The 25,815-nt window shown below is 43.4% G+C and overlaps 2 protein-coding genes across 5 annotated transcripts; both read right to left on the bottom strand.

The window, feature by feature from the left end:
* Positions 1–3,199: 3,199 nt before the first annotated feature.
* LOC138635534 (hexokinase-4-like) lies at positions 3,200–9,708 on the bottom strand. Of its 4 annotated transcripts, none has more exons than XM_069723060.1 (11): positions 9,584–9,708; positions 8,168–8,284; positions 6,823–6,985; positions 6,325–6,473; positions 6,077–6,196; positions 5,471–5,566; positions 5,253–5,352; positions 4,886–5,069; positions 4,291–4,446; positions 3,980–4,213; positions 3,200–3,790 (listed from the first exon to the last, which is right to left on the bottom strand). In XM_069723060.1, exons 2-11 carry the CDS (start codon positions 8,282–8,284, stop codon positions 3,580–3,582), a joined length of 1,530 nt encoding a protein of 509 aa, XP_069579161.1. In that variant the 5' UTR covers positions 9,584–9,708; the 3' UTR covers positions 3,200–3,579. The 4 variants fall into 4 exon arrangements, with proteins under 4 accessions (XP_069579161.1, XP_069579163.1, XP_069579160.1 ...); XM_069723062.1 differs by lacking the exon at positions 9,584–9,708 and adding an exon at positions 8,889–8,932; XM_069723059.1 differs by lacking the exon at positions 9,584–9,708 and having other exon boundaries at positions 8,168–8,839.
* A 922-nt stretch (positions 9,709–10,630) lies between these two features.
* Positions 10,631–22,312, bottom strand: uimc1 (ubiquitin interaction motif containing 1). The gene is made up of 22 exons (XM_069723045.1): positions 22,265–22,312; positions 20,776–20,900; positions 20,631–20,706; positions 20,344–20,462; positions 20,085–20,199; positions 19,849–20,009; positions 19,019–19,756; positions 18,815–18,848; positions 18,619–18,719; positions 17,955–18,067; positions 17,613–17,850; positions 17,326–17,424; positions 17,147–17,190; positions 16,876–17,009; positions 16,669–16,733; positions 14,721–14,832; positions 14,381–14,644; positions 14,084–14,165; positions 13,908–14,010; positions 12,711–12,759; positions 11,479–11,509; positions 10,631–11,026 (listed from the first exon to the last, which is right to left on the bottom strand). The coding sequence occupies exons 2-22, from the start codon at positions 20,881–20,883 to the stop codon at positions 10,855–10,857; spliced, it is 2,958 nt and encodes a 985-aa protein (XP_069579146.1). The 5' UTR covers positions 20,884–20,900; positions 22,265–22,312; the 3' UTR covers positions 10,631–10,854.
* Between the last annotated feature and the right edge of the window lie 3,503 nt (positions 22,313–25,815).

The following is a 25,815-nucleotide window of genomic DNA, read 5'->3' as shown; positions in this document are numbered from 1 at the left end:
TTCAGTTTCATCAAATCTGGTTAATCAGCAGCTGAGAATCATCAGTGGTTTGTTGTTCTGATTTCTAATAGAATTTTTTAATCATAGTGATATAGACACAAAGATTTATCATACAACTCCGGTTCCAAAAAAATAATGATGCTGTGTAAAATGTAAATAAAAACAGAATGTGACGATCTCAGAAGCATTAATGCTGAATGATATATTCAGGTTTTGGAGCAACATATGCTGCCATCCAGACAACGTCTCTTTCAGGGAAGGTCTTGTTTAATTCAGCAGAACAACGTCCAACCACATTCTGCACATATTCCAACAGCATGGTTCTCTAGTAGAAGAGTCTGCTGATAAACTGGCCTCCTGCAGTCCAGACCTGTCAATCATTGAAAACATCTGGAGCATCAGGACATGAACAATACAACAAACTGTTGAGCAGCTGAAATCCTCTATCAGGCAAGAATGGGACCACATTTCACTTTCAAAACTCCAGAAACTGGTCCCCTCAGTTCCCCAACGTTTCCAGAGTGTTGTTAAAAGAAGAGGTGATGCAGCTCAGTGGTGAACATGATCCTGGAACAACTTCATAGAGACGTGTTGCTGACATCAGATTCAACATGAGAAGATATCTTTATAAAACAATAGAATTTCTCAGTTTATTAATATTTTATGTTGTCTTTGGTCTACTTTTAGTTAAATATGTTTTTTATATTATTTGAAAATCAGCAAATTCTGTTTTTATCTACATTTTACAGTGTACCAACGCCGAAGTTGTATTTCAACATCCTCAGGCGTCCACAGAGTTTATTGATTTTGACTGAATCAGGTATGAGAGGATAAAGTTTGTGTTTAGCTTGGACTCACATCATAAACCAGAAGAAGAATTTCTAAATGAATTCTTTAAAAGACAGAAACTTCATCAAATGCCAACATCTGACAGACTCGTTCATTTTTGTCTTCGTCACCAGAATATTTCAGAGTTTTTCATGTCTTGGAAGATTGACACTCGGATCTTAAATTGTACAGAACAAAAGAAAAGGTTCATCCTCCCTCCACAAATATTCATACAGAAGAGCAGCTGCACCGCTGCATCATCAGCTCTGTGATAAACACCACATTCCACTGAGCAGCATGTTCAGGCTGCAGTTACCATCTGTGTCCAGCAGGGGGAGGAAGCACGTGACTGTTAAAACTAAAGTGCCCCCCTTCTCAACTGCAGCACTCTGCACCACTCAGATTTTCATTCGCATCAAATCTGTTTTAAATGCTTAAATCAAATCAGTGATTATTTTCTCATCTGATCGTTCACGTTTTACCTGAAACTTATGATATTTTTTTTTATTTAGGGTGTAATTTCCCCTGGAAGTGTCCTTTTTAAAATGCACCTCTTTAACAGAAGCAGGTTAATGTAATCAGTGAGATCCACCATCTTCATCCTCCAGGAAGAAGAGTCTTAACAGTTAGAAGGACAAATAATGGAATCAGTGTTATTTACAAGCTGATTAAAGAAGGAGTCTGACCACAATCGCAACACATCTTTAACATGTATTTCACATGTCTGAACTTCCTTCACTGAAATGTTTTTAAATCATCAAAGTGTCGCACTATTAAAACATGAAACATGATTTGTAACAGTCTTGTCAGAGAAAACGAACTCTGATGTTTCAGCACAGAAATAAAAAATAAACACTGAAAGGTTTCTGGAAACATCCTGTCACACAAATCTGATCAGTTCACAACTGATCAATAAGGTTCTGGGTTCTGGGTGTCTCCACAGCTCCAGTGTCGACGTGTACGAAGTGTAAGCAGTGAAAACATGTTTCAAACATGATTTAAATATGTAAATATGTTTTTTCACACTGAATATTTCTGATGAACAAACATGAAATTAGTATATTCGTTTTCTCTTTGCCTCATTACATTTCATTTATTACATTTCATTTTTCTGACTCTTTTATCCAAAGAGACTTACAATAAGTTCATTTCAACCATGAGGGTTCAAAACCAGAACAACAAGAATCAAGAAAATACAATTATCTTCCAGAAAGCCAAACTACAAAGTTCTATCAGTAAGTTCTATTTTAAGATACTAGTTCTACTGTTCAAGGTAAAGGAGGAGGAGGAGGAGGAGGAGAAGGAGGAGCGGAGTAGTGTGAGCCATATGAGCCAATCACATGGTTGCTCTTCTAGCCAATCATTAACTCATCGTTGTGTCTCGATGTTCGCTCGCTGCTCCACTTCGTTTCTATCTCAGCAGCTTAAAGGTGTCTTCAGATGAGCAAAGACTATTTCTTAACATGTAGCTACTACAACTCCCACAATGCTTTGCAGTGACTTTCTGAAATCTCTTGAAATCTAAAACTAAATAAACTGTGCTTCACTTCAACATCAGATGCTGGGAGGGACGAAGAGGATCAGACCTACATGGACACATGACTCTTTGTGATTTCTGATGGTCTCATTAAGAAGGAAGAAACTCCATCAGGTAAACTCTGACTCACCTGTTACCTGCAACCAGACTGACAGAATCTGTCATCAGCCCTCCACCAATCACAGATCAGAGAAACACAAAGTCCGTTCTGATTGGATGGTTCAACATGTTTTTTCCTTTATTGTTCATTCATGTATGTATGCATGTCTGTATTTGTTTATTTATTCATTCATTCATTCATTTATGTATTCATTCATAAAAAATATCATTCATTCATATATTTATTTATTAATTGGTGCATTGATTAATTTTTTAATTCATTTATTTATTTATTCATTCATTCTTTTATTTGTTGCACCTCTTATTCTGTGTTTGACTGAATTTTTTTTTCCTGTTTTGAAACAAACAGTAGAAGGATTTTTGGCACTTTCATAAACAGTATTTTAAAAAGACCTTTGTCATCTGTGCATCTTTAATAAAACTGAACTGAACAACAAGCAGGAAGCTACATTTAGAGCAGCATGGCTGATGCAGGAAGGTTGGTGGAGCCTCGCAACATCCCAAAGCATAAAAAAGATGAACAGAGATGTAGAATCAATGTGAAAACGATCATCAGTAATATTTAGTATTGTGGAAGCTCCCAAAATAAACAGATGGAAGCGTTGGAGGTAAAAAGCTTCACAGAGAAACTTCAGTTCTTAAGCAGGAAAAACTTTATGAAGGTGGAGAGAAGATTCAGTAAATGGTAGGTAGGTAGGTATATACTTTATGTTGTGCTACTTTAGATAAACATTGTTTTCGCCACTTTCACATTTAAAAGTCTAAATAGAATCAGAAAATAAATTATGGTGTTTTTACATGTTCCAATAAGACTTTGGTGTAAATTCAGCAGCTGAATATAAACAGCTGAATGCATCAGTATTTATTGTTCTAAAGATGGCCACCGCGGTGTGTGTCGGGAATATTTTCACTTTTTGTAACTTCAATATAATTTATATTTTATTTCTGTAAAAATGTTAGTTCAGTACTTTTACTTTGAAAAGAAATAAGTGCTTCCTCCACCTCTGTCCACATCACGATTAAAACAGTAACAGTTGAAAATATCTATAAAATAATGTTTGATAGTTTAAGATCCGTTCTGGAAGCGCTGGCTCTTACTTGTCCTCCTTCTCCTCCTCTTCGTCCTCTTCGTCCTCTTCGTCCTCACCATCACTGTCCTCTAGCAGCCGTGACTGGAGAGCCAGCCGCTGCGCCACAGCCGTTACCATGGCAGCGCCCTTCCCGCTGCCGTCCTCTGAGACAAGGAAGGTGATGTCACACTTGGGGGCGAGGAGGCGCACCACGGTCTGGAGCTCCTCGCTGAAACTGGAGGAGGGAGAGAGGATGGGGGAAGGAGGAGTTTAAGGGCAGCAGCTCCAGAGAACACAAACAACACAACCTCACAAACAACATCACAATACAAACAATTTATTTTACCTGAGTGACCGAACCTCCATGTTTTGTGTTGTTGATCTAAGTGTAGTTTTATATTTTCATTAAGGAGGAGCTACTTACTTGGGGTGCTTCCTGTAGACCGTCCCGTCCACCCCCACAGTGGTCTTCAGATGGTCCAGCCCGCGGTTGACACGGATACGGTTGGCGATGGTCGCCAAGGCGGCAGCACACAGACGGGCAGAGCGTGAAGAGACCGTGTCGCAGACCAAGCGCACCACACGGGCGTCGACAGGATCCCAGTCCAGACCCAGTCCAGTCAGGATGTTCTGGGTGTTATGCAGGCCGCCGTCCTGCCTGAACGGACAACAGAGTTATTCATGAAACAAAGCGCCTCCTGATGACTCCGTGAAACAGAAAACACGGACACTCACTCCTCGATCTCAGAGATGAACTTGGTCTGGAACCTTCCTGGGGTCAGCAGCGCCTCCGATGGCCGTCCTTTGAACAGCAGCTCGTCCTCCGTCAGCCTCAACAGGAGCAGCCGAACGATTTCCCCCAAATACATCCCGCTGATCATCTTCTCAAAGCTGCAGGACAGCAGATCAACAGAAAAAACATGTCAGAGCGCTGCTGCCCCCTGGAGGACAAGCTTCTATTTATGTGGCTTTAAAGCTCATGGAGAAAAATGTGCAGGACATCACCATCATCATCATCATCATCATCACCATCATCATCACCACCACCATCATCACCACTACCATCAACACCACCACCACCATCATCACCACCACCATCATCATCATCATCACCAACATCACCAACATCACCATCATCACCACTACCATCAACACCACCACCACCATCACCACCACCATCATCACCATCATCATCATCATCATGTCATACTTAAATGGATCTCCTCCGTATTTGAACCTAACGCTCTCCAGACAATCAATATTTAACTGTTTGTTTATTTTACTGATTGTTTGTTTGTTTGTCTCTGATGTAAATGATGGTCATACGTACGTGTGGATGCCAGGGTTGATGGACGTCTTGTCCACTACCACGTCGAACTCGGTCAGGACATCTCTCAGCGAGCCGTCGTCCCCGAAGCCGCCCCACTCCGTGTTGATGCACATTCGTCCGTCCTCGCCCTCCACACGCTTCACATTCTTCATCTCCTCCATGTAGCAGGCATTGGTCCCCGTCCCTGCAGAGGAAGAGGAGGAGGAGGAGGAGTCAGCTGTCAATCAACCTGGTCTTCTGTAAGCTAATAACAGCTAAAGAAGCAGATGTTTCCTTCAGGAGATGGTGGAGACCAGTAGACCTGTGTTTCGCGTGTCTGCAGATGTTTAGGGTGTCTGCAGATGTTTAGGGTGTCTGCAGATGTTACCAATGATCATGCCGATCTCACAACTGCGGTCCTTGTAGCCACAGCTCATCATTGTGCCCACGGTGTCGTTCACCATGGCAACCGAGCCGATATGGTAGTCCTGCAGAGACACAGACAGACATGTGAGTGTGTGTCTCGTCAGCAGCATTAAAAACAAACAGAGGACATCTCTGAATGTCCAGAATTATTAAAAAAAACGTGATGTTTGTAGGACAGACCGCTCTCCTCTGAACCGCCTCCTTCAGGAGGGACACCACGTCTCGGCCCTCCACCCCCGAACAGTTGAAGCCTTTGGTCCACCGGATCAGGATGCTCTACACACAGACACACACACAGAGACACGCTTTAACACACAAGAACCAACACAGTGAGGACAGAGTGAAGACAGAATGAGGACTAAGTGAGGACAGAATGAGGACAGAGTGAGGACAGAGTAAAGACAGAATGAGGACAAAGTGAGGACAGAATGAGGAAAGAGTGAGGAAAGAGTGAGGACACAATGAGGACACAATGAGGACACAATGAGGACAGAGTGAGGAAAGAGTGAGGACAGAATGAGGAAAGAGTGAGGACAGAGTGAGGACAGAATGAGGACAACTTTAATGTTGGAGAGAAAGGTTTTAATTCTGTTGCTGATGTTGTTTTGTGTCTTCTTGTGTGTCTTGTGTGTGTGTGTGTGTGTGTGTGTGTGTGTGTGTGTGTGTGTGTGTGTGTGTGTGTGTGTGTGTGTGTGTGTGTGTGTGTGTGTGTGTGTGTGTGTGTGTGTGTGTGTGTGTGCGTGTGTGTTGTGTGTCTGTGTTGTGTGTTTTGTGTGTGTGTCTGACCTTGTCGATCTCTTTCTGCTCACAAGGGAAGGAGAAGGTGAATCCCAGAGGGAGAGTTTGTCCTTTCAGGTTCTGGGAGTTGAGGAAGTCTCCGAGACAGGCGGCGATGTGGTCGAACAGCTGCACACACACAGACACACACAGAGACACACACAGACACACATATGGTTAATGATCTCGTCCATCCCAGCATGTCCTCGTGTCCCCGTGTCCCTGTGTCTGTGTGTCTCTGTGTCTCCGTGTCTCACCTGGTCTCCGGTCCCCAGCATCACGTCCTGCGGGACAGCACAGATCTGACTGTCCATCTTCAGGACCTTCTGCTCATCCTCAAGGACGCGGACGTGAAGAACTCTAAAGTTTGTCCCTCCGAGGTCCAATGCCAGGAAGTCGCCTTTTTCTGGAAGGACGTTTGATTAATTTAAATCACTTCAGAAATAAATCACTTTTAAAATGGTTCTAGTTTACCGACAGCCGTCTGAATCTTTTCAGGTCAATAATGTTTTTCTGTTTGAATTGGAGGTCATTGAGTTTTGTCTGCAGGTTCTCCTTCGGGCAGCAGACGAACACCTGAGGAAATCAAAGCTGCGACAAAGAACACCCCTCCATCTGGACGGACGGCGCCCCCCAGAGGACGTTAAACAGGGAGACAAACACTGTGTTGTTGTGTGTTTCATTGTGTTGTGGTGGGAGGTTTATGATCATTTTAACCTGACTTCCTGTTTATTACGTGAGCTGAGGTGTCTCACCTGTCCCGTCAGGCGTGGCCCTGACGAAGGTGGGCAGCATCTTGACTGGTGCCCTGTGATGCGAGTGTTTGCCCAGACCTCGGATAAGATCCTTTCGGAGCCGAGCAGAAACCTTGGCGAGCTTCTCCAGAGTCAAAATGAAGGGTTGCAGGTACGACTCCACCTGAGGACCCCCGGACAGACACAGGAAGTCATGTAGCAACTTCACACAGACACTTTATTGAAACAGTGAAGCAGGTTCCCTGTTCAAACACCAGGGGGCAGCAGACAGACACACACTTTCAGTTCAGAGTCGTCATGGCGACATAAATAAATTCATAAAACACAATAAGGGGATGGACTTCAAAATAAAAGCCCATCATGACATAGAGGAGTCAATCAAAACCAAACTGACTTCAACTGGTTCTAATCCTTCATGAGACGTGTTTGTTCATGTCTCACGTCTGTCCTCGTCTGATCTCCGTCTCGTGTCTCGACACGCTCACTGCTGCTTCGACACCAGAGGAGGTTCACTTCATGATGATTAAAGGTGGAGATACAGTATCCATATTTGAACTCATATTCAGCGCTCACTTCAGTGCTGTTTCAGAGGCTCTGCCCCCAAACTCATGCACACACTTTGCCATGGCAACGCCAAGAACGACTGGGCTCAAACCGCATACGGCGTGGAGGACGTCTGTGTCTCGTAGCTGAATCAAACCAAACATTATGATATACAACATCATCAGATGGAGCACATGCAGGACACAGTCAGCACCCACAATCTACTGCAAGTGCTCACAAGTGTTGACCCCGCCCACATGTTACCGCTCTGCCCACAGACTTCACGTGATCCAAACCTGAACTATAACTAAACTACACCTGAAACACACCTGAACTCCAACTAAACTACACCTGAAACACACCTGTACTACAATTAAACTACACCTAAAACATGTGAACTACAACTGAAACACACCTGAACTACAATTAAACTACACCTGAAACACACCTGAACTGCAACTAAACTACACTTGAAACACACCTGAACTACAACTAAACTACATCTGAAACACACCAGAACTACAACTAAACTACATCTGAACCACACCTGAACTACACCTGAAACACACCTGAACTACACCTGAAACACACCTGAACTACAACTAAACTACATCTGAACCACACCTGAACTACACTTGAAACACACCTGAACTACAACTAAACTACACCTGAACCACACCTGAAACACAGATGGTCCCCAGGAATGATAACTTGTTGCCGTCACGACAGATTCTGGGCAAATCTAGCTGCCTGTGGACGTAAACTGCCTGCAGCTCGTCTTTGCTTTTCAGGTGACACGTACCTTACTGAGCGTGTCCGCAGGGATGCCGTCCAGGTGTAGCGTCGAGGTGTCTCCGCTCATTTTGGTTTTCTTGGACATCTGACTGCTGTTGTCACTGTTTGCCTTCGTGTTGCTCATCTGGACAGAGGAGATTAAAGCGTCAGATACTAAGAGGTTCTGATCCATTTGTCGCTGTATTAAAAACTATATCATAAAGACATGATAAAATAAATATAATGTGTCGTGGGTTCGTTCCAGGTCGAGCAGCAACCAGCAGTGACCTCACCCATCTGTCTTTATTTCGGAGTTGCGAGCAGCACTAGCAGCTTTAATGCTTTACTGTGTGAAGCGCCTTGAAATAACCTGTGTTGTGATTCAGTGTTCTATAAATACAACTGAAGGGAATTGATTTAACATGATGATCTGATATTTGTTTGCTTCACCAGTTGTGATCGACTCGCTCTTAATCAATGTTGGATTTGGAGCCTGAAACCAATTACATCAGATGTGAAACTGCAGACGTCACTTTTCTTCCCTTCTTGGTGTGTCAGCCAATCACAAAGCTCCTTCTGAATGTCTCCGGTGACCAGAAGCTACGAAACATTCAGCATGAAAACTTAAAAGATGTGGTGAGTCAGTATTGTTGCACTGAATCTCAACGATTACAGACAGATTGTGTAAAGTTTAAATCCTCTGTGGAGCGATGAGGGATTAGTGTGTGATTCTGTAAACTGCAGCTCACCAGAAACACCCGAGGACAGGCAGAAACACCCGAGGACAGGCAGAAACACCCAAGGACAGGCAGAAACACCCGAGGACAGGCAGAAACACCCGAGGACAGGCAGAAACACCTAAAGCTCCGTCTGGCGGTCTTTGTTGGTTTTCAGGGAGTGAAGATCACATTATAGGAAACAACTTGACTGTAGATGTTGAGTTTAAAGACAGATTTAACTCCACCCTTTAAAAACCTGAAACACTCACTGATGTAAATTTGTGGAGGTCACACCCACTCAGGACACACCTGATTAGTGACGCAACACACAGCATTTTTTGGCTCTTTGCAGTTCCGGTCTTTTGTTTTGAAACATCTTAAAATATGTGAGAGTTCCTGTGGAACCGGAGACACGTCGTAAAGAGAATGTTTCAGGTTCCTGCAGACAGAAAACGGAGCAGACGGTCGATTCAGGACGATTAATGTCCAAACACATAATTTCCCTTTGAAACTCCTCAGAGACTACAGGTGTCAAATCTGCGGTTCAGCAGCCCCTGTGCGGTCCTGAAATGAAAGCGGAGGGTCTTCCTGTCATCACGACCCAGAAACAGGACTCCAGGTGGTGTTTTTATGAGCTGATGACAGCTCCTCAACACAACCAAACATGTGGCTGTAAAACATCTGGTTGTAAAGCATCTGGACGACAGACAGAGAATCAAACTCACCTGTGCTGCTGCTCTGATCGGACTATCCGGACTGAACTTCCTGATGAATGAGGCTGCGTGTGTTCACACCCACTTCATGTTGCAACAGGAGGAGACGTGCCGCGTGCCGCTCTGCTGTGGAGGGTCAACTTTACGCGCCACGGCACAAAAAAACCCAGCTGATTTCACGTACAAAACACTAACCAGAAACCATGTTTGTCGGAACAAACATGGAGTTGTGTTCATGGTGAAGGCGGAAGGAACCGGAGGAGGAACCGGTGTGTTAGCAGCAACAGGTGAGTCTCTGCGCGTCAACGCACCGCTGCAACGGAACGAACCATCAGGTGTCTTTCCGAGGATCCGTTTCCCGACAACACACACCCCTTCAGAAGGAGTCAGTCCAGCTGTTGAAGTTCCTCTGAGCCACGTGGTCGTCAACACGTTCAACTGGGTCCCATTTTGATTCTTCATCTTCAGTTTGTCTCTGAAGAAATAAGCATTTTTATTGTTGGTCAATAAGAGTAGTTTTTTTTCATTTAATACGCAAACAGCATATCTGACATGTTGTCTGTAAAATCTGAATTTGTAATTTAACTACTATAAAATAATGACTGAAGACTTTTAGAAATTACAGATTTCATGTTACAGTTTTCATACTTTTGTTATCAATTAACTTTTTATTGTTAATTATTATGTTTCATGATTATGATATTATTATTATAATTCTTCTTACCATGTTGAGTAACAGTTTTGTTCTCTGACTTTCGGTCCGTTGGTGAAACTGAACATTGAGAAAGAATTACAAAACAGCAGGAAACACAAACCTCAGAAACAGAAGACGTTGAGGACAGACAGGTCTCATGAAGACAGACACGTTGAGGACAGACAGGAAATGCTTTTGGTTTATGTGCCAACAAAAGGAAGAAAGATTGACAGACGGTATCTGACATTCACCTTCTGTTTAATGTGTTAATTAGCCACGTTAGCTGCTTCATGTGTAACGTTTGAACTGTATTCTATCTATCTGAACTAGGGGGCGCCGTCATGAAACATGACAACAAGAACACGTGATTCTCAACAGAAAAGCTTTAATGTCAGCAGTTACAGTAACATGAAGGGAATATTACATCTTCATCATCAGAGGCCCCAGAGTCTTCTTCCGGTTACGTCTGAACACACCTTATCTGCATAAAGATCCAGGACGGCTGTTCTACCAGAACTCTGCAGGTCCAGTTGAAGGCTCTGGTTTCCAGAACTTTCAGTCAGCACCACTGTTCTTCAGGAAGTCTTCCTCATCTTCGTCTTCGTCTCGATTTCTTGACCTGCTGCCGATTTCTGAAATCGATCAGGCAGCCGGTGGCCTCAGAAATTGGAGTGAAGGATCTGATGGGGGAGTTCCTGCACAGGGACACCTCTTCTTCTTCTTCATCATCATCATCATCATCCCGCAGATCAATGACATCTCTGAAAGTTAAACATGAATTATTCATTTAAATGAATTTAAGTTAGTTATAATGAGTCATCAATGAAAGTTAAAATGACGAATCATATTCTGACACCTGCAGTTCACATTTACTGATTAAAGGTGAAACAGGGCGCTGCTGAGCAGAATTATTATCAAAGGTATGATGACAGGGGGCGCTGCTGAGCAGAATTATTAAAAGTACGATGACAGGGGGCGCTGCTGAGCAGAATTATTATCAAAGGTATGATGACAGGGGGCGCTGCTGAGCAGAATTATTAAAAGTACGATGACAGGGGGCGCTGCTGAGCAGAATTATTATTAAAGGTAATTAAAGGCGGATGGAGAAGTACAACCACAGGTAACTACAGGTGACCACATCTGATCCAAACAAATCTCATCTGGTTTGTAGAATCGGATCTGAAATGTAAATGTCTATCAGAGGACGTCTCACCCTGAATGCAGTCTGGATCCAGACGGTCCATCTGTGGAGACACCAGGACAACGAGACACCAACAGACCGTGTCAGAATGAACATGTAAATGGTGATGGATTATTATAATTATAGTTTATTATAATAATGTATTATAATGATGGATTATTATAATGAAGGATTATAATGATGAAATATTATAATGATGGATTATTAAAATTATTATAATGATGTATTATAATGATGATTATAATGATGGATTATTATGATGGTTTATGATAATGATGGATTATTATAATGATGGATTATTATAATGATGGATTAAAATAATGGAATATTATAACGATGGATTATTATAATGATGACTATAATGATGATTATAATGATGGACTATAATAATGATGGATTATAATGATGGATTATTATAATGATGGATTATGATGATTATAATGATGGATTATTATAATGATGGTTTATGATAATGATGGATTATTATAATGATGATTATAATGATGGACTATAATAATGATGGATTATTATAATGATGGATTATTATGATTATAATGATGGATTATTATAATGACTGATTATAATGATGGATTATTAAAATTATTATAATGATGGATTATTATGATGGATTATTATAATGATAGATTATTAAAATGATTAATAATGATGGATTATTATGATGGATTATTATAATGATGGATTGTTATAGTGGATATAATGATGAATTATTATGATTATAATAATGGATTATTATAATGATGGATTATTATAATGGATATAATGATGAATTATTATGATTATAATGATGGATTATTATAATGATGGATTATTATTATTATAGTGATGGATTATTATAATGATGGATTATTATAATGATGATTATAATGATGGATAATTATAATGATGATTATAATGATGGATTATTATGATTAGAATGATGGATTATTATAATGATGATTATAATGATGGATAATTATAATGATGATTATAATGATGGATTATTATGATTAGAATGATGGATTATTATAATGATGGATTATAATGATGGATGGTTTTACAGACAGAGAAGCTGATGACAGGAAACATTTCTAAACTAATGATCCTTGTTGGACTTGGATTGGTTCCAAAGTTGTGATCACCGGTCTGTTCACGTACGTATTAATAAATACATGTATTTTACAGTGAAGGACAGAAGACTCATCAGGTGGGACGAGGAGGAACCAGGAAATGTTCATGAGACTCACCTGGACGGCTGCTCTCCGTTTCCTCCAGGGCCGACAGAAGGTTTCCTCTCTGTAGGTCAGAAAGACAAATCATCATCATCATCATCATCATCATCATCATCATCATCACCATCACCCTCATCATCACCACCATCATCATCACCACCATCTCCACCAACATCATCATTTCATTACATTACATTTATCTGACGCTTTTATCCAAAGCGACTTACAATAAGTACATTTCAACCATGAGGGTACGAATTCAGAACAACAAGAATCAAGAAAATACAATTTCTTCCAGAAAGCCAAACTACAAAGTTCTATCAGTAAGTTCCATGTTAAGATACTAAAGTTCTACTGTTCAAGGTAAAGTCTGAAGAGGTGTGTTTTTATTTTGTGGTGGAAGATGTTCAGAGTTTCTGCTGTCCTGGTGTCGTTGGGGAGCTCATTCTACCATTTAGGAGCCAGGACAGCAAACAGTCGTGATTTTGTAGAGTGTTTAACTCAGTGAGCAGCAACAAGCTGATTGGTGGAAGCAGAGCGGAGGGAGGGGCCGGGGTGTAGGGTTGGACTATGTCCTGGATGTAGACTGGACCAGATCTGTTCGCCATCATCACCACCATGATCATCATCATCATCACCATCATGATCATCATCATCATCATCATCATCTCCACCAACACCGTCATCATCGTCACATGATCATCATCATCGCCACCATCATCACCATCAGCACCATCATCACCATTGTCACAATTATAATCATCATCACCACCACCACCATCATCACCACCATCATCATCATCATCATCATCATCATCATCATCATCATCACCACCACCATCATCACCACCACCACTATGATCATCATCATCATCACCACTATCATCATCACCAACACCATCATCATCACCACCACCATCATTATCATTATCATCACCACCTCCACCACCACCACCACCACCATTATTGTCATCACCACCACCATCATCATCACCATCGTCACAATTATAATCACCATCACAATTATAATCATCACCATCACCACCATCATCACCATCACCACCTTCCCCAACACCATCATCACAATTATAATTAGAATCATCATCACCATCATCACAATTATAATCATCACCACCATCACCACCATCATCACCATCACGACCACCACCATCATCATCATCATCATCATTATGTTCCTCAGTGTGTTCTTACCGCTGCAGCCTTAGAACCCTGGCTCCGGATACAGAGTTCTGTGTGTCGACTGTAGTCCCTCAGAGGAATGTCTGTCTGACAGATGTAACACCTTTCCTGGTTCCTGTCAAGTTCAAACATACTTTAGAACGGTCAGGGTTCTGATGGTAAAGTATGACGGTTCTTCACTTACTTACAGGCTAGACACCGACGGCTCGTTGGTTTCCTCAGCCTTCACCTCTGCTCTCCTCGTTCTCCTCTGGAACGGCTTCAACGGCACTATGAAGAGGAGAGGAAGGTGACATCATCATCATCACCACCATCATCATCCTCATCATCACCATCATCATTATCACCACCATCATCCCCACCATCATCCTCACCATCACCACCATCACCATCATCACCATCATCATCCACACCATCACCACCATCAGCATCATCATCACCATCTTCACCATCATCACCATCATCGTCAATGAAGTGTCTGTCACCTTGGAAACAGTCCCGCCTCCTTTGGGCGTCGTCTCCGTTGCAGTACGCTGCATGCAGCTCGATCTGGCTGACAGAGAAGGACGCCTGACAGATGGGACAGTCGATGGACGTCTCAGGGCTGCTGCAGGGGACGACGGTTGTTTCCAGTTCAGGAGACGCTGGACGAGCCCCATCCTCCTTCAGTTCCTCTTCTTCCTCAGTTTGTCCTCCATCATGGCGGCTGCTAACAGGATGTTGTCGCTGTGTCTTTTCATCTGTCGGGGCTGAAAAGAATCATCAGGTTTTTATTTGTATCTGAGACAACCAGGAAAGTAAAAAACACGTTTTCTGTTTAATTACCCTCTTCTTCCTCCTCCTTCCCCTCCTCTTCCTCGTCCCGCCACTCGTCCCCAGCCGGATAATCCCTTCGGAGAATCATCACCTCCGACAGATCGGGACTTTCCGGTGGAGGCTGCAGAGAAATCAGAGAAACAGGAAGAAGTTGGATCCTGACTGTGAGCCAGCGGTGGATCTGACCGATCTGATTGGAAACCTGACGATACTACGTCCCGCCCACCGATAGCTGTAACCTGACTGCACCACAGGCCTGTCAATCAAACAGACACGCCCCCAAAAACAGGTCTTCTTGAATCTTCTTTTCTAATGAATGAGGGATTATTTTCAGATGGACCTCCAGGAAACTAATAAGAAGGAGTGACTTTAGCTAACAACACCGAGATAACTGATGGACACATTTTATTCACTTTGGATTTGATGAGAGAAGTTGAATGGGAGTCTATGGAGCCGGAGGCTTTTTGGAGCCGACCTCTAGTGGCACTCACTGGTATTGCAGCTGAAGACACTTCTGGATCGGAACCATTTTTCAGATCTGATCAATGATGTGATGTTTGTGCAGTGACTGAACCTGTAAACACACTGAAGATGTCCTGGTCAGGTTTTTCCTTCTAAACTAGATATACGTGTTCATTCAGTCACTACGTGTGTTAACCTGAACATGGATGAACATGTGTGTTGGTGCTCCACCGACAGGTTATACAACCTGTAGCTCTGCCCCAGAGATCTGATTGGTAAACTGACCATTTGGAAAAAATCATCATGACATCACACCCTGCTCATCACTAGAAATATGACTCCACCTCTTCAATGTGAATATAGAATTAGAATAGAATTTCATATAATATGTAATATAATGTAGTTTCTACTTGTTCTAGTTCTATTAAATGACCCATTTGGTGAAGTCGGGTCTCTTTTGGTCCTTTTTGGTCGCTCCGAGCACCCGTACCGTAACACCACGGATAGTCACGCACTTACAATCCTAGCGGCGGCTAGCTGGACCGGTTTGGTTTGAACACATGACACGGAGCTAAAATGTTAAAAACACGAGTCCGTGGATATCTTTGTTCATCAGATATCTTTGTTCGTCAGACATCTTTGTTCATCAGACATTGTTCATCAGAAATCTTTGTTCATCAGATATCTTTGTTCATCAGACATCTTTGTTCATCAGATATCTATGTTCATCAGACATCTTTGTTCATCAGATATCTATGTTCATCAGATATCTTTGTTCATCAGATATCTATGTTCATCAGATATCTTTGTTCATCAGATATCTCTGTTCATCAGACATCTTTGTTCATCAGATATCTTTGTTCATCAGACATCTTTGTTCATCAGACATCTTTGTTCATCAGACATCTTTGATCATCAGATATCTTTGTTCATCAGACATCTTTGTTCATCAGGTATCTCTGTTCATCAGATATCTTTGTTCCAACCAGACTGAGCTCGCTGAGCAGTTTAGTGTTTCTATGTTCCAGTTATATCCAGTTGGAGACTAGAAATCCTCTCTGTTGCTAGGTGGTTGCTAAGGGTCGGACTACTTTCTGGAGTAGTAAACATTGCATATGTTACATGAGATTGTTTTCCAGTTGTTAGTCATACCCCATGTGTTGTCTTGGAAACAGATCACACTAACTATTGCTCCTCAATATGAACACGTTTTATTTACTTGGTCACTGGTTGTATAATCTCAGTATCCCAGTGGAGGATGTTTGAACGTGATTATTACTGATTATTGGTGCTTCAGTGATGCTTACGGACCTCCTGACCGCATTACCGTCGTGCCAATAATCACGTTAAAACACACTTTCTCTGTAATATTGCTTAAATAAACAATGACAACATTTCTGTATGTTCTGCAGTTGGACTGAGTTTTATGTATTTCTAGTTTCTTCCAACAGAATAAGTTATTAACAATAATAAAACCTGAGTTGCTTTGACTCACCTGAGCAGCAGCGTTGATGACCATCGTCAGATCAGCCGTTGTTCTGTCGTCGCTCAGTTGAGTCTCTGTTGGTACAAACATGCCTGTCAGTCAGTCATCTGTCACGTGTTCGATGAAAGGACAGATGTTGGGACAGAAAACACCTGTACCTGGACGAACCTCACACACACACCTGTACCTGGACAAACCTCACACACACACCTGTACCTGGACAAACCTCACACACACTAGCTGACATCTCTCCTTCCTCTTCTCTTTGCTCCTCTTCATCCTCCTCTGCGTCTGCTGCAGGAGTCTCATCTGCCTCACAATGTTGTCTGTTTGTCAGTCTGAGGCCACGCCTGTAAACAGGAGGAGGAGTAAGAAGAAAGGAGGAGGAAGAGGAGGAGGAGGAAGAGTAGAAGGAGGAAGAGGAGGAGAATGAATAACCAGGGGAGAGGAGGAAGTCTAACTCCTCCTCTCTCCTCGTTCCAGGTACCTTTGAGGATGTTGAAGTGACTCAGCAGACGACTCAGGTGACTTCTGGGAAAAAACACATGAACATGTGAGTAGCTTTAAATGAGCTAACTGCAGGAAGAAACAACATCATGTGACATCAGCAGGGTTCACAGACCTCATCAGACACAGATCATCACTGGAACACGCTCCATGACTTACCCGTGGCAGGACGGCCTCGCCCCACTCGGCCTTCCTCAGCAGACTCCTCTGAGCTCGTTTCAGACTCGTCTCGTACACCTTCATCTGAGCCAGGATCACCTGAGGACAGATCGACCAATCGGAGGAGGATGTTGCTCATCACATTTGTACTGCGTGTATGTGTATGTTCCGTGTGTTCTGTGGAGAACCCATGTGTATGTTCTGTATGTTCTGTGGAGAACCCATGTGTATGTTCTGTATGTTCTGTGGAGAACCCGTGTGTATATTCCGTATGTTCTGTGGAGAACCTGTGTGTATCTGTCTGGGTCCACGCCTCGGGGACAGAAGGGAACCCCCCAGTAGTAGAGAACCGTCGGTTCTCCTGCAGCCTCTCCTGAGCAGGGGAACCTCCGGCTGGCGGTCGGCGGTTCTTCTTCTGTGGTGGAAGGACGCTGCAGATTTGTAGACGCAGATGACGAAGAAGCTCGGAGCTCGGAGAGTTTGTTGCTCTGACAGTTGATTGAAACGCAGCTCTGAATGTTCAGGCTGGAACACAGCAGAGATGGAGGTCGGAGGTCAGAGGTCAGATGGAGCTGTGTCATAAACAGTGCAACGGCCCTTTAAATGCAGCTGACAGGTGAGTTTTCTACCTGCAGCTCGGTCCGCTGGTCGCTGCAGCTTCATGTTTCAGGGAGGTTGCCGGGCTCTCAACCCGACCAACAGGGGTCTCCTCTGGGAAAACGGGGCTGGGAGAGACGGTGGGCTGAAGAGCACAGAGGCACAGACAAACAAACAAACAAACAAACACCTCATTCTCCTGATCAAAACATTTTCAACAGAATCTACAGAGTTGATAGATGTCGATGTTTTAAAATGTGTCACAAAGATTAACTGGATGATACTCACAACCAGACTGTTTATAAAACTCACACTGCAGTAACACCCAGAACCACCAGGGGCTGCAAGGGAAACCTCTGGTTTTGATAGAACCGAGCATCACAGGGTTCTGACTGAGGTTCTGAGGGTTCTGAGGGACTAAAAGTTCACTGAGTTCTGAAGCCAACTTAGCGAGTTAATGCTAATATTACAGCTAGCATGCTAATAGCAGCAGTGTGTGGGGAGAAGCAGCTGGTCAGTAGCTAGCTAGCTGCTAGCTGTCTAGATGACACTGCAAGGTGTAGTTTATGAGTCGTGGATTCTTGTGTGGGCAGAGCAGGGGCGTGGCTTAATTAACAGGTCTCCGCCCACAGTCACGATACCGTGATGTGTGATGGACACTATTATCCGGTGCGGACTAAATGGACCTGGCGGTACCGTGACGTCGTCGTCAGACCAGACGAGAGTCATGTTGCTGCTCGGTTCCATCTCGGCTGAATTCCAGAGTTTGGATCTTTCCAGCAGCTCCTCTGCATCATCTGTAGAACCAGAACACTTTGTCAGAACCAACAGAACCATAGATCCAATTGATGATGAAAACCAACAGACAGGAAGCAGGTGAGCTTCATCGTACCTGACTGAGATGACCGGCCGCCAGTTTTTCTGATCTACATCCAGGAAGTCAAAAAGGAAGTGACATCACAATGAAAAGAAGTTAAAAAGGTTCTAAACTCCAGGAAGTTCTTCTTCGGTTCTACAGGGTCAGAACACAGAACCACACTTCACCAGCAGCAGGTGGAGGATGTGATGTTCCTTCATCACTGACACTTGAACTCACCTGTCTGCTGTCAGGTGACCCGTCACCGTCGGAACCGCCTGGAGGGGGAGGGGTAAGGGGAGGAGCCTTCTTCTGCACCGCACCATCAATCTTCTGTTGACGTGCGGTCCTGCCGAACACCGGACTTGTAGACCGACTATGGTTCTGTTCAAACACCGGGCTTGTAGACCGACCATGGTTCTGCTTGCTCTGTCCTTGGTCTGGACTTTTGGGTAACTGATGTGAAGGGGGGAGGTTGTGGTACGGGACGGGCCTTCTTAGGAACACAGTGCTGTTGGACCTCACAGAGGAGGTGAAACTCTCCTGAGAGCAGAATGTGAAGCCTGAGTGTTCCTGGGCCCGGTTACAGACCTGATGTGGAAACTTCTCGCGCTGAGTGGACCTGCAGAATACAGGACTCGGAACCGGCGCAGGACTTGGAACCGATGCAGGACTTGGAACCGATGTAGGACTTGGAACCGGCGCAGGACTTGGAACCGGCGCAGGACTTGGAACCGATGCAGGACTCGGCTCCACCTCTCCGTCGTCTCCCCGGTCGTCCTCTGACGGGCCAGTTCTGTCGGGGAACGTCGGGCTCTTGGGTCGAGAAGACGTTTGATTTGAGGTCCAGCCGTCCTGAGAGCACAACACAAACCCTGAGGCTCTGCAGGTCTGCAGCAGGTTCTGGTCCAGCCGGTCCACTTGGACCTGGGCTCGGCAGCTGGACGGCCCGGCGTGGATCTGAGTGCAGTCGGAGTTCTGGTTCCCCGAGAGGACAAAGAAAAAGACACGGAGAGGACAATGAGGACAACGTGGAGCTGCAGCCATCAGACATGTGAGCGATCACCAACCTGAGAGTCCAGCGGAACCGGCAGCGGGTCAGCCCGGCAGGGAGGAGCCTGACAGAACACTTTGTGGGTCTGGGACGGATCCGGCAGCTCCAGCGGAGGACTTCCTGCTTCTCTTTTCCGCTTCTTATACCTGTTTGGATTCTCGTCCCCATGTCTCGGTTCTGGTGAAACAGACAGCGGGCCGTTACATCCTGGTGCTGGAGAACCGGTCCACTGCCCGGTGCCGTAGGACTCACCTGGGTCCAGGTGCGTCTCTGCGTCTCTCTGACCGACGACCTTCTTCCCATTTGAGTAGGAAAGTTTCCATCGAGATGTTTGACCCGGAAGAGCCGGCTGAGTCTGTTGGACCATCTGCAGAACCACAAAGAACCTGATCAGTCGGAACCAGACGTTCTGCAGCCGCTGGGTCGGAAATAAACGACATCACTTCCTGTCTGACCTGATCCCCAGCGTGGTGACCCAAAGGTCACAGTCACTCGTTAGTGTCGTACTCACGCTCTCTCGGAGGGCTTCCATCATGGCCGCCTCCTCCTGCTGCCGTCGGAGCGCCGTGACGCTGGCTTCCTGTTCGCTTAGACGCAGAGCGAGCTCCATCATCTCCTCCTCCGTCATGTCTAACAACACAGGCAGAGCGAGCGAGTCAGAATCGGGACACCAGGCCCGCAGGGGTCCACAGGGGAGGTCATACATGACCGGAGAATATCAGCGGCTCAAACTTCAGGTGATTCAGAGTCACAGCAACAGGAGACAGTGTGGTTCTGGTTCTGGGTCTGGTTCTGTACCTGTGGGTTCGGGCCGGTTCTCCCGCTCCTTACAGCGTCTCTCTCTGGCTGTGAGAAGTGATTCTGAGAACTCGTCCTGCAACAACAAACAGTTCGTGAACCTCCGATTCACCGACAACTGAACGTCTGAGCTGCTGCTCGTTACCTCGTCCCCCCGCGTGTCCTCGTTCTCCCGCGTGTTCCCGTCCTCCCGCGTGTCCTTGTCCTTCTGCTGAGAGGACATGTCCTTAATGATCTGCTTCCTCTGAGACATCCTGGTCTCCTGAGTACCTGTCCAACAGAGATGCAATGAGACATCATTCAGCTCATCGGCACTCCAATGTTAAACACACAGAGCAGCGTCCTCCTGCAGCCCGTCTCAATCTGTCCCCCTCACGTCACCCTGATATGCCCCTGATGAGGACATCATGCAATGTTCAACCAGTGAGTTCAGAGGACGTAGGATAGGTTAGGTTAGGTAGTTACTTTATTAATCCCAGAGGGGAATTTTTTTTCGCTACAGCAGCATACAGGAAGCAATAAGATAATAATAGAACAATAGAAAAGCAATAAAATAGCAGTAAAAAATATAAAATGCACAGTATATACAGTACAGTATATATCTATATATACTATATACAAACAAGCAAGAACACAGACAACAGTGTTATTGTTGTGTGATGGATTTTGCCAGAGGTGAGTTATTGTACAGTCTTATTGCAGTGGACAGGAATGATCTCCTGTATCTGGAATGATCTCCTGTATCTGGAATGATCTCCTGTATCAGGAATGATCTCCTGTATCAGGAATGATCTCCTGTATCTGGAATGATCTCCTGTATCAGGAATGATCTCCTGTATCTGGAATGATCTCCTGTATCAGAAATGATCTCCTGTATCAGGAATGATCTCCTGTATCTGGAATGATCTCCTGTATCAGGAATGATCTCCTGTATCAGAAATGATCTCCTGTATCAGGAATGATCTCCTGTATCAGGAATGATCTCCTGTATCTGGAATGATCTCCTGTATCTGGAATGATCTCCTGTATCTGGAATGATCTCCTGTATCTGTCCTTGTGACAGCGGAGCTGGAGGAGTCTTTTGGAGAACGTCCTCCTCTGTCCCTGCAGCAGCACTTTCTCCAAAAGACTAGTTGAGGACAACAGGAAGTGGGTGAAGACGACAGGAAGTGGGTGGTTGTGTTCGGAACATGTTCTGGTTAATGTGAAGAGGAGCAGCACCTTCACCTGACCCACAGGGACTTCAACATCTGGGACACTCAGCACACAGTGAGAGCTCAGGCCCCGCCCCCTCAGCAGCAGCTGTCACCTGGTTTACCCGTCTACCTTACCTACCTGTTAGTTACCGGGAGTCACCGTCATCTACCGTCCGTCACTATTAGTTACCGTGAGTTACAGTCAATTAACGGAAGTTATCGTTAGTTGCCGGGAGCTCACACCGAAGGAGCCCACCGGTTCACACGAAAACAAACGGACATCACGAGAAACTAGAACTGCGGGTAAAGTTCCTGTAGTCGGTTTCCTGATTAATTAACCGAACAGTTAACGAACACAACAACGGTGTCTTTGTTTATTTTCTCCGGAGAGACCGGAAACAACAACTAATCAAAGAAAACACAGTTTAAAACACTCACTGCACACGTCTCCTCACTTTCGCGGCGCCATGTTTGTTTCTGGTCACGCAGTCACGTGACGTACGCGCAAGCACGTCTTTGACGCTACCTTCACGTACTGTGGGACAGAAGTACAGATATTTGAATTTAACCAAGTAAAACCTGTTAAAGATAACTTTTCTTTTCAGAGATGACCAGACAAGAAGCCACAGTTACAGGACGTGCAAATTAAAATTAGTGAACCTTTTGTAAAATAAGTTAAAACAACACTGAAAAGAAATCATTGTGATAAAACATAAGCATGTTTGTAGTGTTTCTGAATAAAACCCCATCTGGACATCACGTGACCAGATCACGAATTAATCAGTCCTAATCAAACAATAGGCCAACAAAATATGAAATGTATAAACTTCAGTCTGAAGTGTTATGAATAGTTTTACATAAAATGTTTTACGGACGTTTTGCTGAGTCAGCAGGAGAAAGAGAACACCATCATTGTTCAGATGGAGGCTGATGGGTCAACAGAACAGCTAAGGTCTGCTGACACGTCTGCTAAATTAAATTAAATATCATCATGTCTTCCTGCTTCGCCTCTTTAGAGCACTTTGAACTGCAATGTTTTTATCGTCTTTTAAGTGCAGCTTTAATGTCGTCTTTACATCTTATTCTGAATGGATTTTGCTGTCTTCAGGGGAACACGAATGTTTCTTACTTTTTGGTACCCATTTGATTAAAAGCAGAAATTACTCAAATATTTACAAACACATTTTGAGCAACAAATGTTTCGTTGTATTTCCTTTAATCAACTTGTGACCCTCTGATTGTTTCTCAGGACCATACTGAGGATCCCAAACCTCAGATTGGGAACCACTTCATTAAATGTTTATACAAGTTTTCAATCATTTCAACTAACAACATCATTAAAAAGAAGAACATAATTCAATAATCTGTCCTCAATCCTTCATTTAGGAACAAGCATTTTTTTGGTATTTACACTTCAGTTATCATATTTCACATTTAATAAAAGGAAAACTCAAACAGGAACAGATGGTTGTGCAGGAAGTAAATACTCCAAAAAAATAACAACAGGAATATCTAATTTGTCGTTAATATGTCTACAAAATCAGTTGTTTGCCTCTCGGTTTTCTTTGTTTGTTCTCACATGAAGTAAAAAGTGTCAAAGCAGAAAAAATTAAAAAAAAAAAAAAAATACATGAACCGCATAAAATCACATTTACAGCTCAACAACCAACCGTGTCAGAAACGGAGGACGAAGGCAAAGCAGGAAAAGTGCTTCTAACACAATAAAGCGTCTTCAGACGGATGAAGTGCGGCTGCATAAGAAGAAAAGCTTGTTTCCTCTGAAATGACATCAATTATTAATAATCAATTATTCAAATGTTCACCTGAATAAACAATAAAGTCCTGAAAAAAAACGTAAAACTGAAGTGATTAAAGAACAACAGCATTTTGTTTTCCTCCAGCTCGGATTCATTCGGTCACCATGGAAACAGTTATACTCTCCTGTAATATTTATGGACGTGTTATTATTATTATTATTATTTTTATTATTATTTCTTATCTGGACGTGTCTTTGATGTGACTAGTTGCAGCTAGCTGGTGCTAGCGGTTGCTACGGCTACTTGACACTTTTCATGTTTCATGTATTTGAAAAAACAATTTCATGCTCCATCAAGGTATGAAGTGATATACGACATAAAGAAAGCAGCTCCGATCATCAGAGGAAAAACCCGCGTAGTTCATCTACTAACTGGCCTCGCTAGCAGTGAAACGGTGGATTAACTCGGTTTAGATCTGCTATTGAAACGGATCCGGTGAAGCTGGCCTTCGTTTCTACTGAAAACGGTTCCGTTTACATTCAAGATGTCACGTGTTGCTTCGTGACGTCAGATCAGTTTGTTCTTCCTGATAGAAGTTGTAGAAGAGGAGAACTGTTAGCATGCTAATAACAACATATGGAACATTTGTGTGCTTTAGTTTCATGGGTTTGACATGCATCAGTAGAAACAGAAGAAAAGTCCTCCGGAGGTTCTTCATGCAGGTGTTTCACCTGGACTCTAAGTTCCTCAAACATGTTCCACCATTTGTGCTATTATATGCTAGTCTTTGCTTACAATAATACAATATATGTATGCCATATTATATTTCTTATATGAAATCTCGTATTAATCAATTATTACTCCTCAGGCGTATGCAACAGGCTGTGTCTGTACAGGTCCGCATACTGCTGTGTAAAACCCAAAGGTCACAGGGGAGGTCTGTGACCTTTGGGGTCACATCCTGTTGTTCTTTGAGTCATAAACAGGAACAAGCTGCTGTCGCGAGAGCTCCAGAAGGAAGACAACGCCCACCTCGACCAATCACCAAAGGACACATCACCACACAGGACTGTTGGTTCCTGTACTATAAGAAGACTGGATATATATATATATATATACATATATATATATATATATATATGTATATATATATATATATATACAGAGTATATATATACACACATATATATATATATATATCTTCTGTATATATATATATATACAGAAAACAGGGTATATAAGGTCAGGGTTAGAGGTCAGGGTTAGAGGTCAGGGTTAGAGGTCAGACTTCGTGAACTGACACATACTGTTGTTGTCAGGAAAACATAGTCTGGACCCAGAGCTCTGTAACACTGATTGTTCTGTTGTTAAATAAACACCTTGAAGCCGGACATGTTGTCCTATGGCCTCATTAAAGAACACGCAGGACACATATTGTCTTTGTCCCAGCAGGAGTCCGAGTCCAACACATTAAAGAAGAAACTAGTCAACAGGTTCGCTAACTAGATCAGATCAGCTCGGCTAACATGCTAAGATAGGTTTTAGGTTTGTGAATGTTTCATCTGAAATAAAATGGCTTTTTACCAAATTTACCAAAGTTTAAAAAGAGTATTTGTGACCCCACGATCCTACTTTAAATAAAAAACAATATTTTCTATATCACACAAACGGCTAACTGACCGTTAGCTGTTAGCTAACGACTGAAAAAAATGATCTTCAGATTATCAAAATGTAATTCAAATAAAAAATTAAGAATATAATGATCATTTAAGGTTCAACTCAAGACATCTGGTCAAATCTTTTCTGGGGGCATTTGGAGATACAGATATTCTAATTTCATTTTTCCACTATTAATCACAAACAGGTCGTATTACTGAAGCTAACTTTGTGCTAACGTTCTACTTCCTGCTTCTTCTTACCTCGTAATTAATTATTATGTGACAGCAGGACCTTTATAAATATGAAACTATTGAACAGTTTGTCCAACTAAAACAGTGAAGACGTTCTCCTGGTGGACCATCAGACGAGGAACAGCGTCCACGGTGTCTCTGTTGCCATAGCAACGTGCTGTTGGGTAAGACGAGGTGTCATCCTCAGTCAGGTGTGTGCGCATGAATGTGTGTCATGTATGTTTGCAGAGACATTCATCATGAGGACAGGCGTCTCCTGCTGTGTCCTCACACACGTCCTCACCCGTCCTCACACCCGTCCTCACACACATCCTCACCCGTC

This window comes from Brachyistius frenatus, unplaced genomic scaffold, assembly GCF_029030835.1.
Source record: "Brachyistius frenatus isolate BFR_SWC_R1_liver_20210118 unplaced genomic scaffold, ASM2903083v1 Contig_315, whole genome shotgun sequence".
Taxonomy (NCBI): domain Eukaryota; kingdom Metazoa; phylum Chordata; class Actinopteri; family Embiotocidae; genus Brachyistius; species Brachyistius frenatus.
This window is presented reverse-complemented; position numbering and strand designations above follow the sequence as displayed.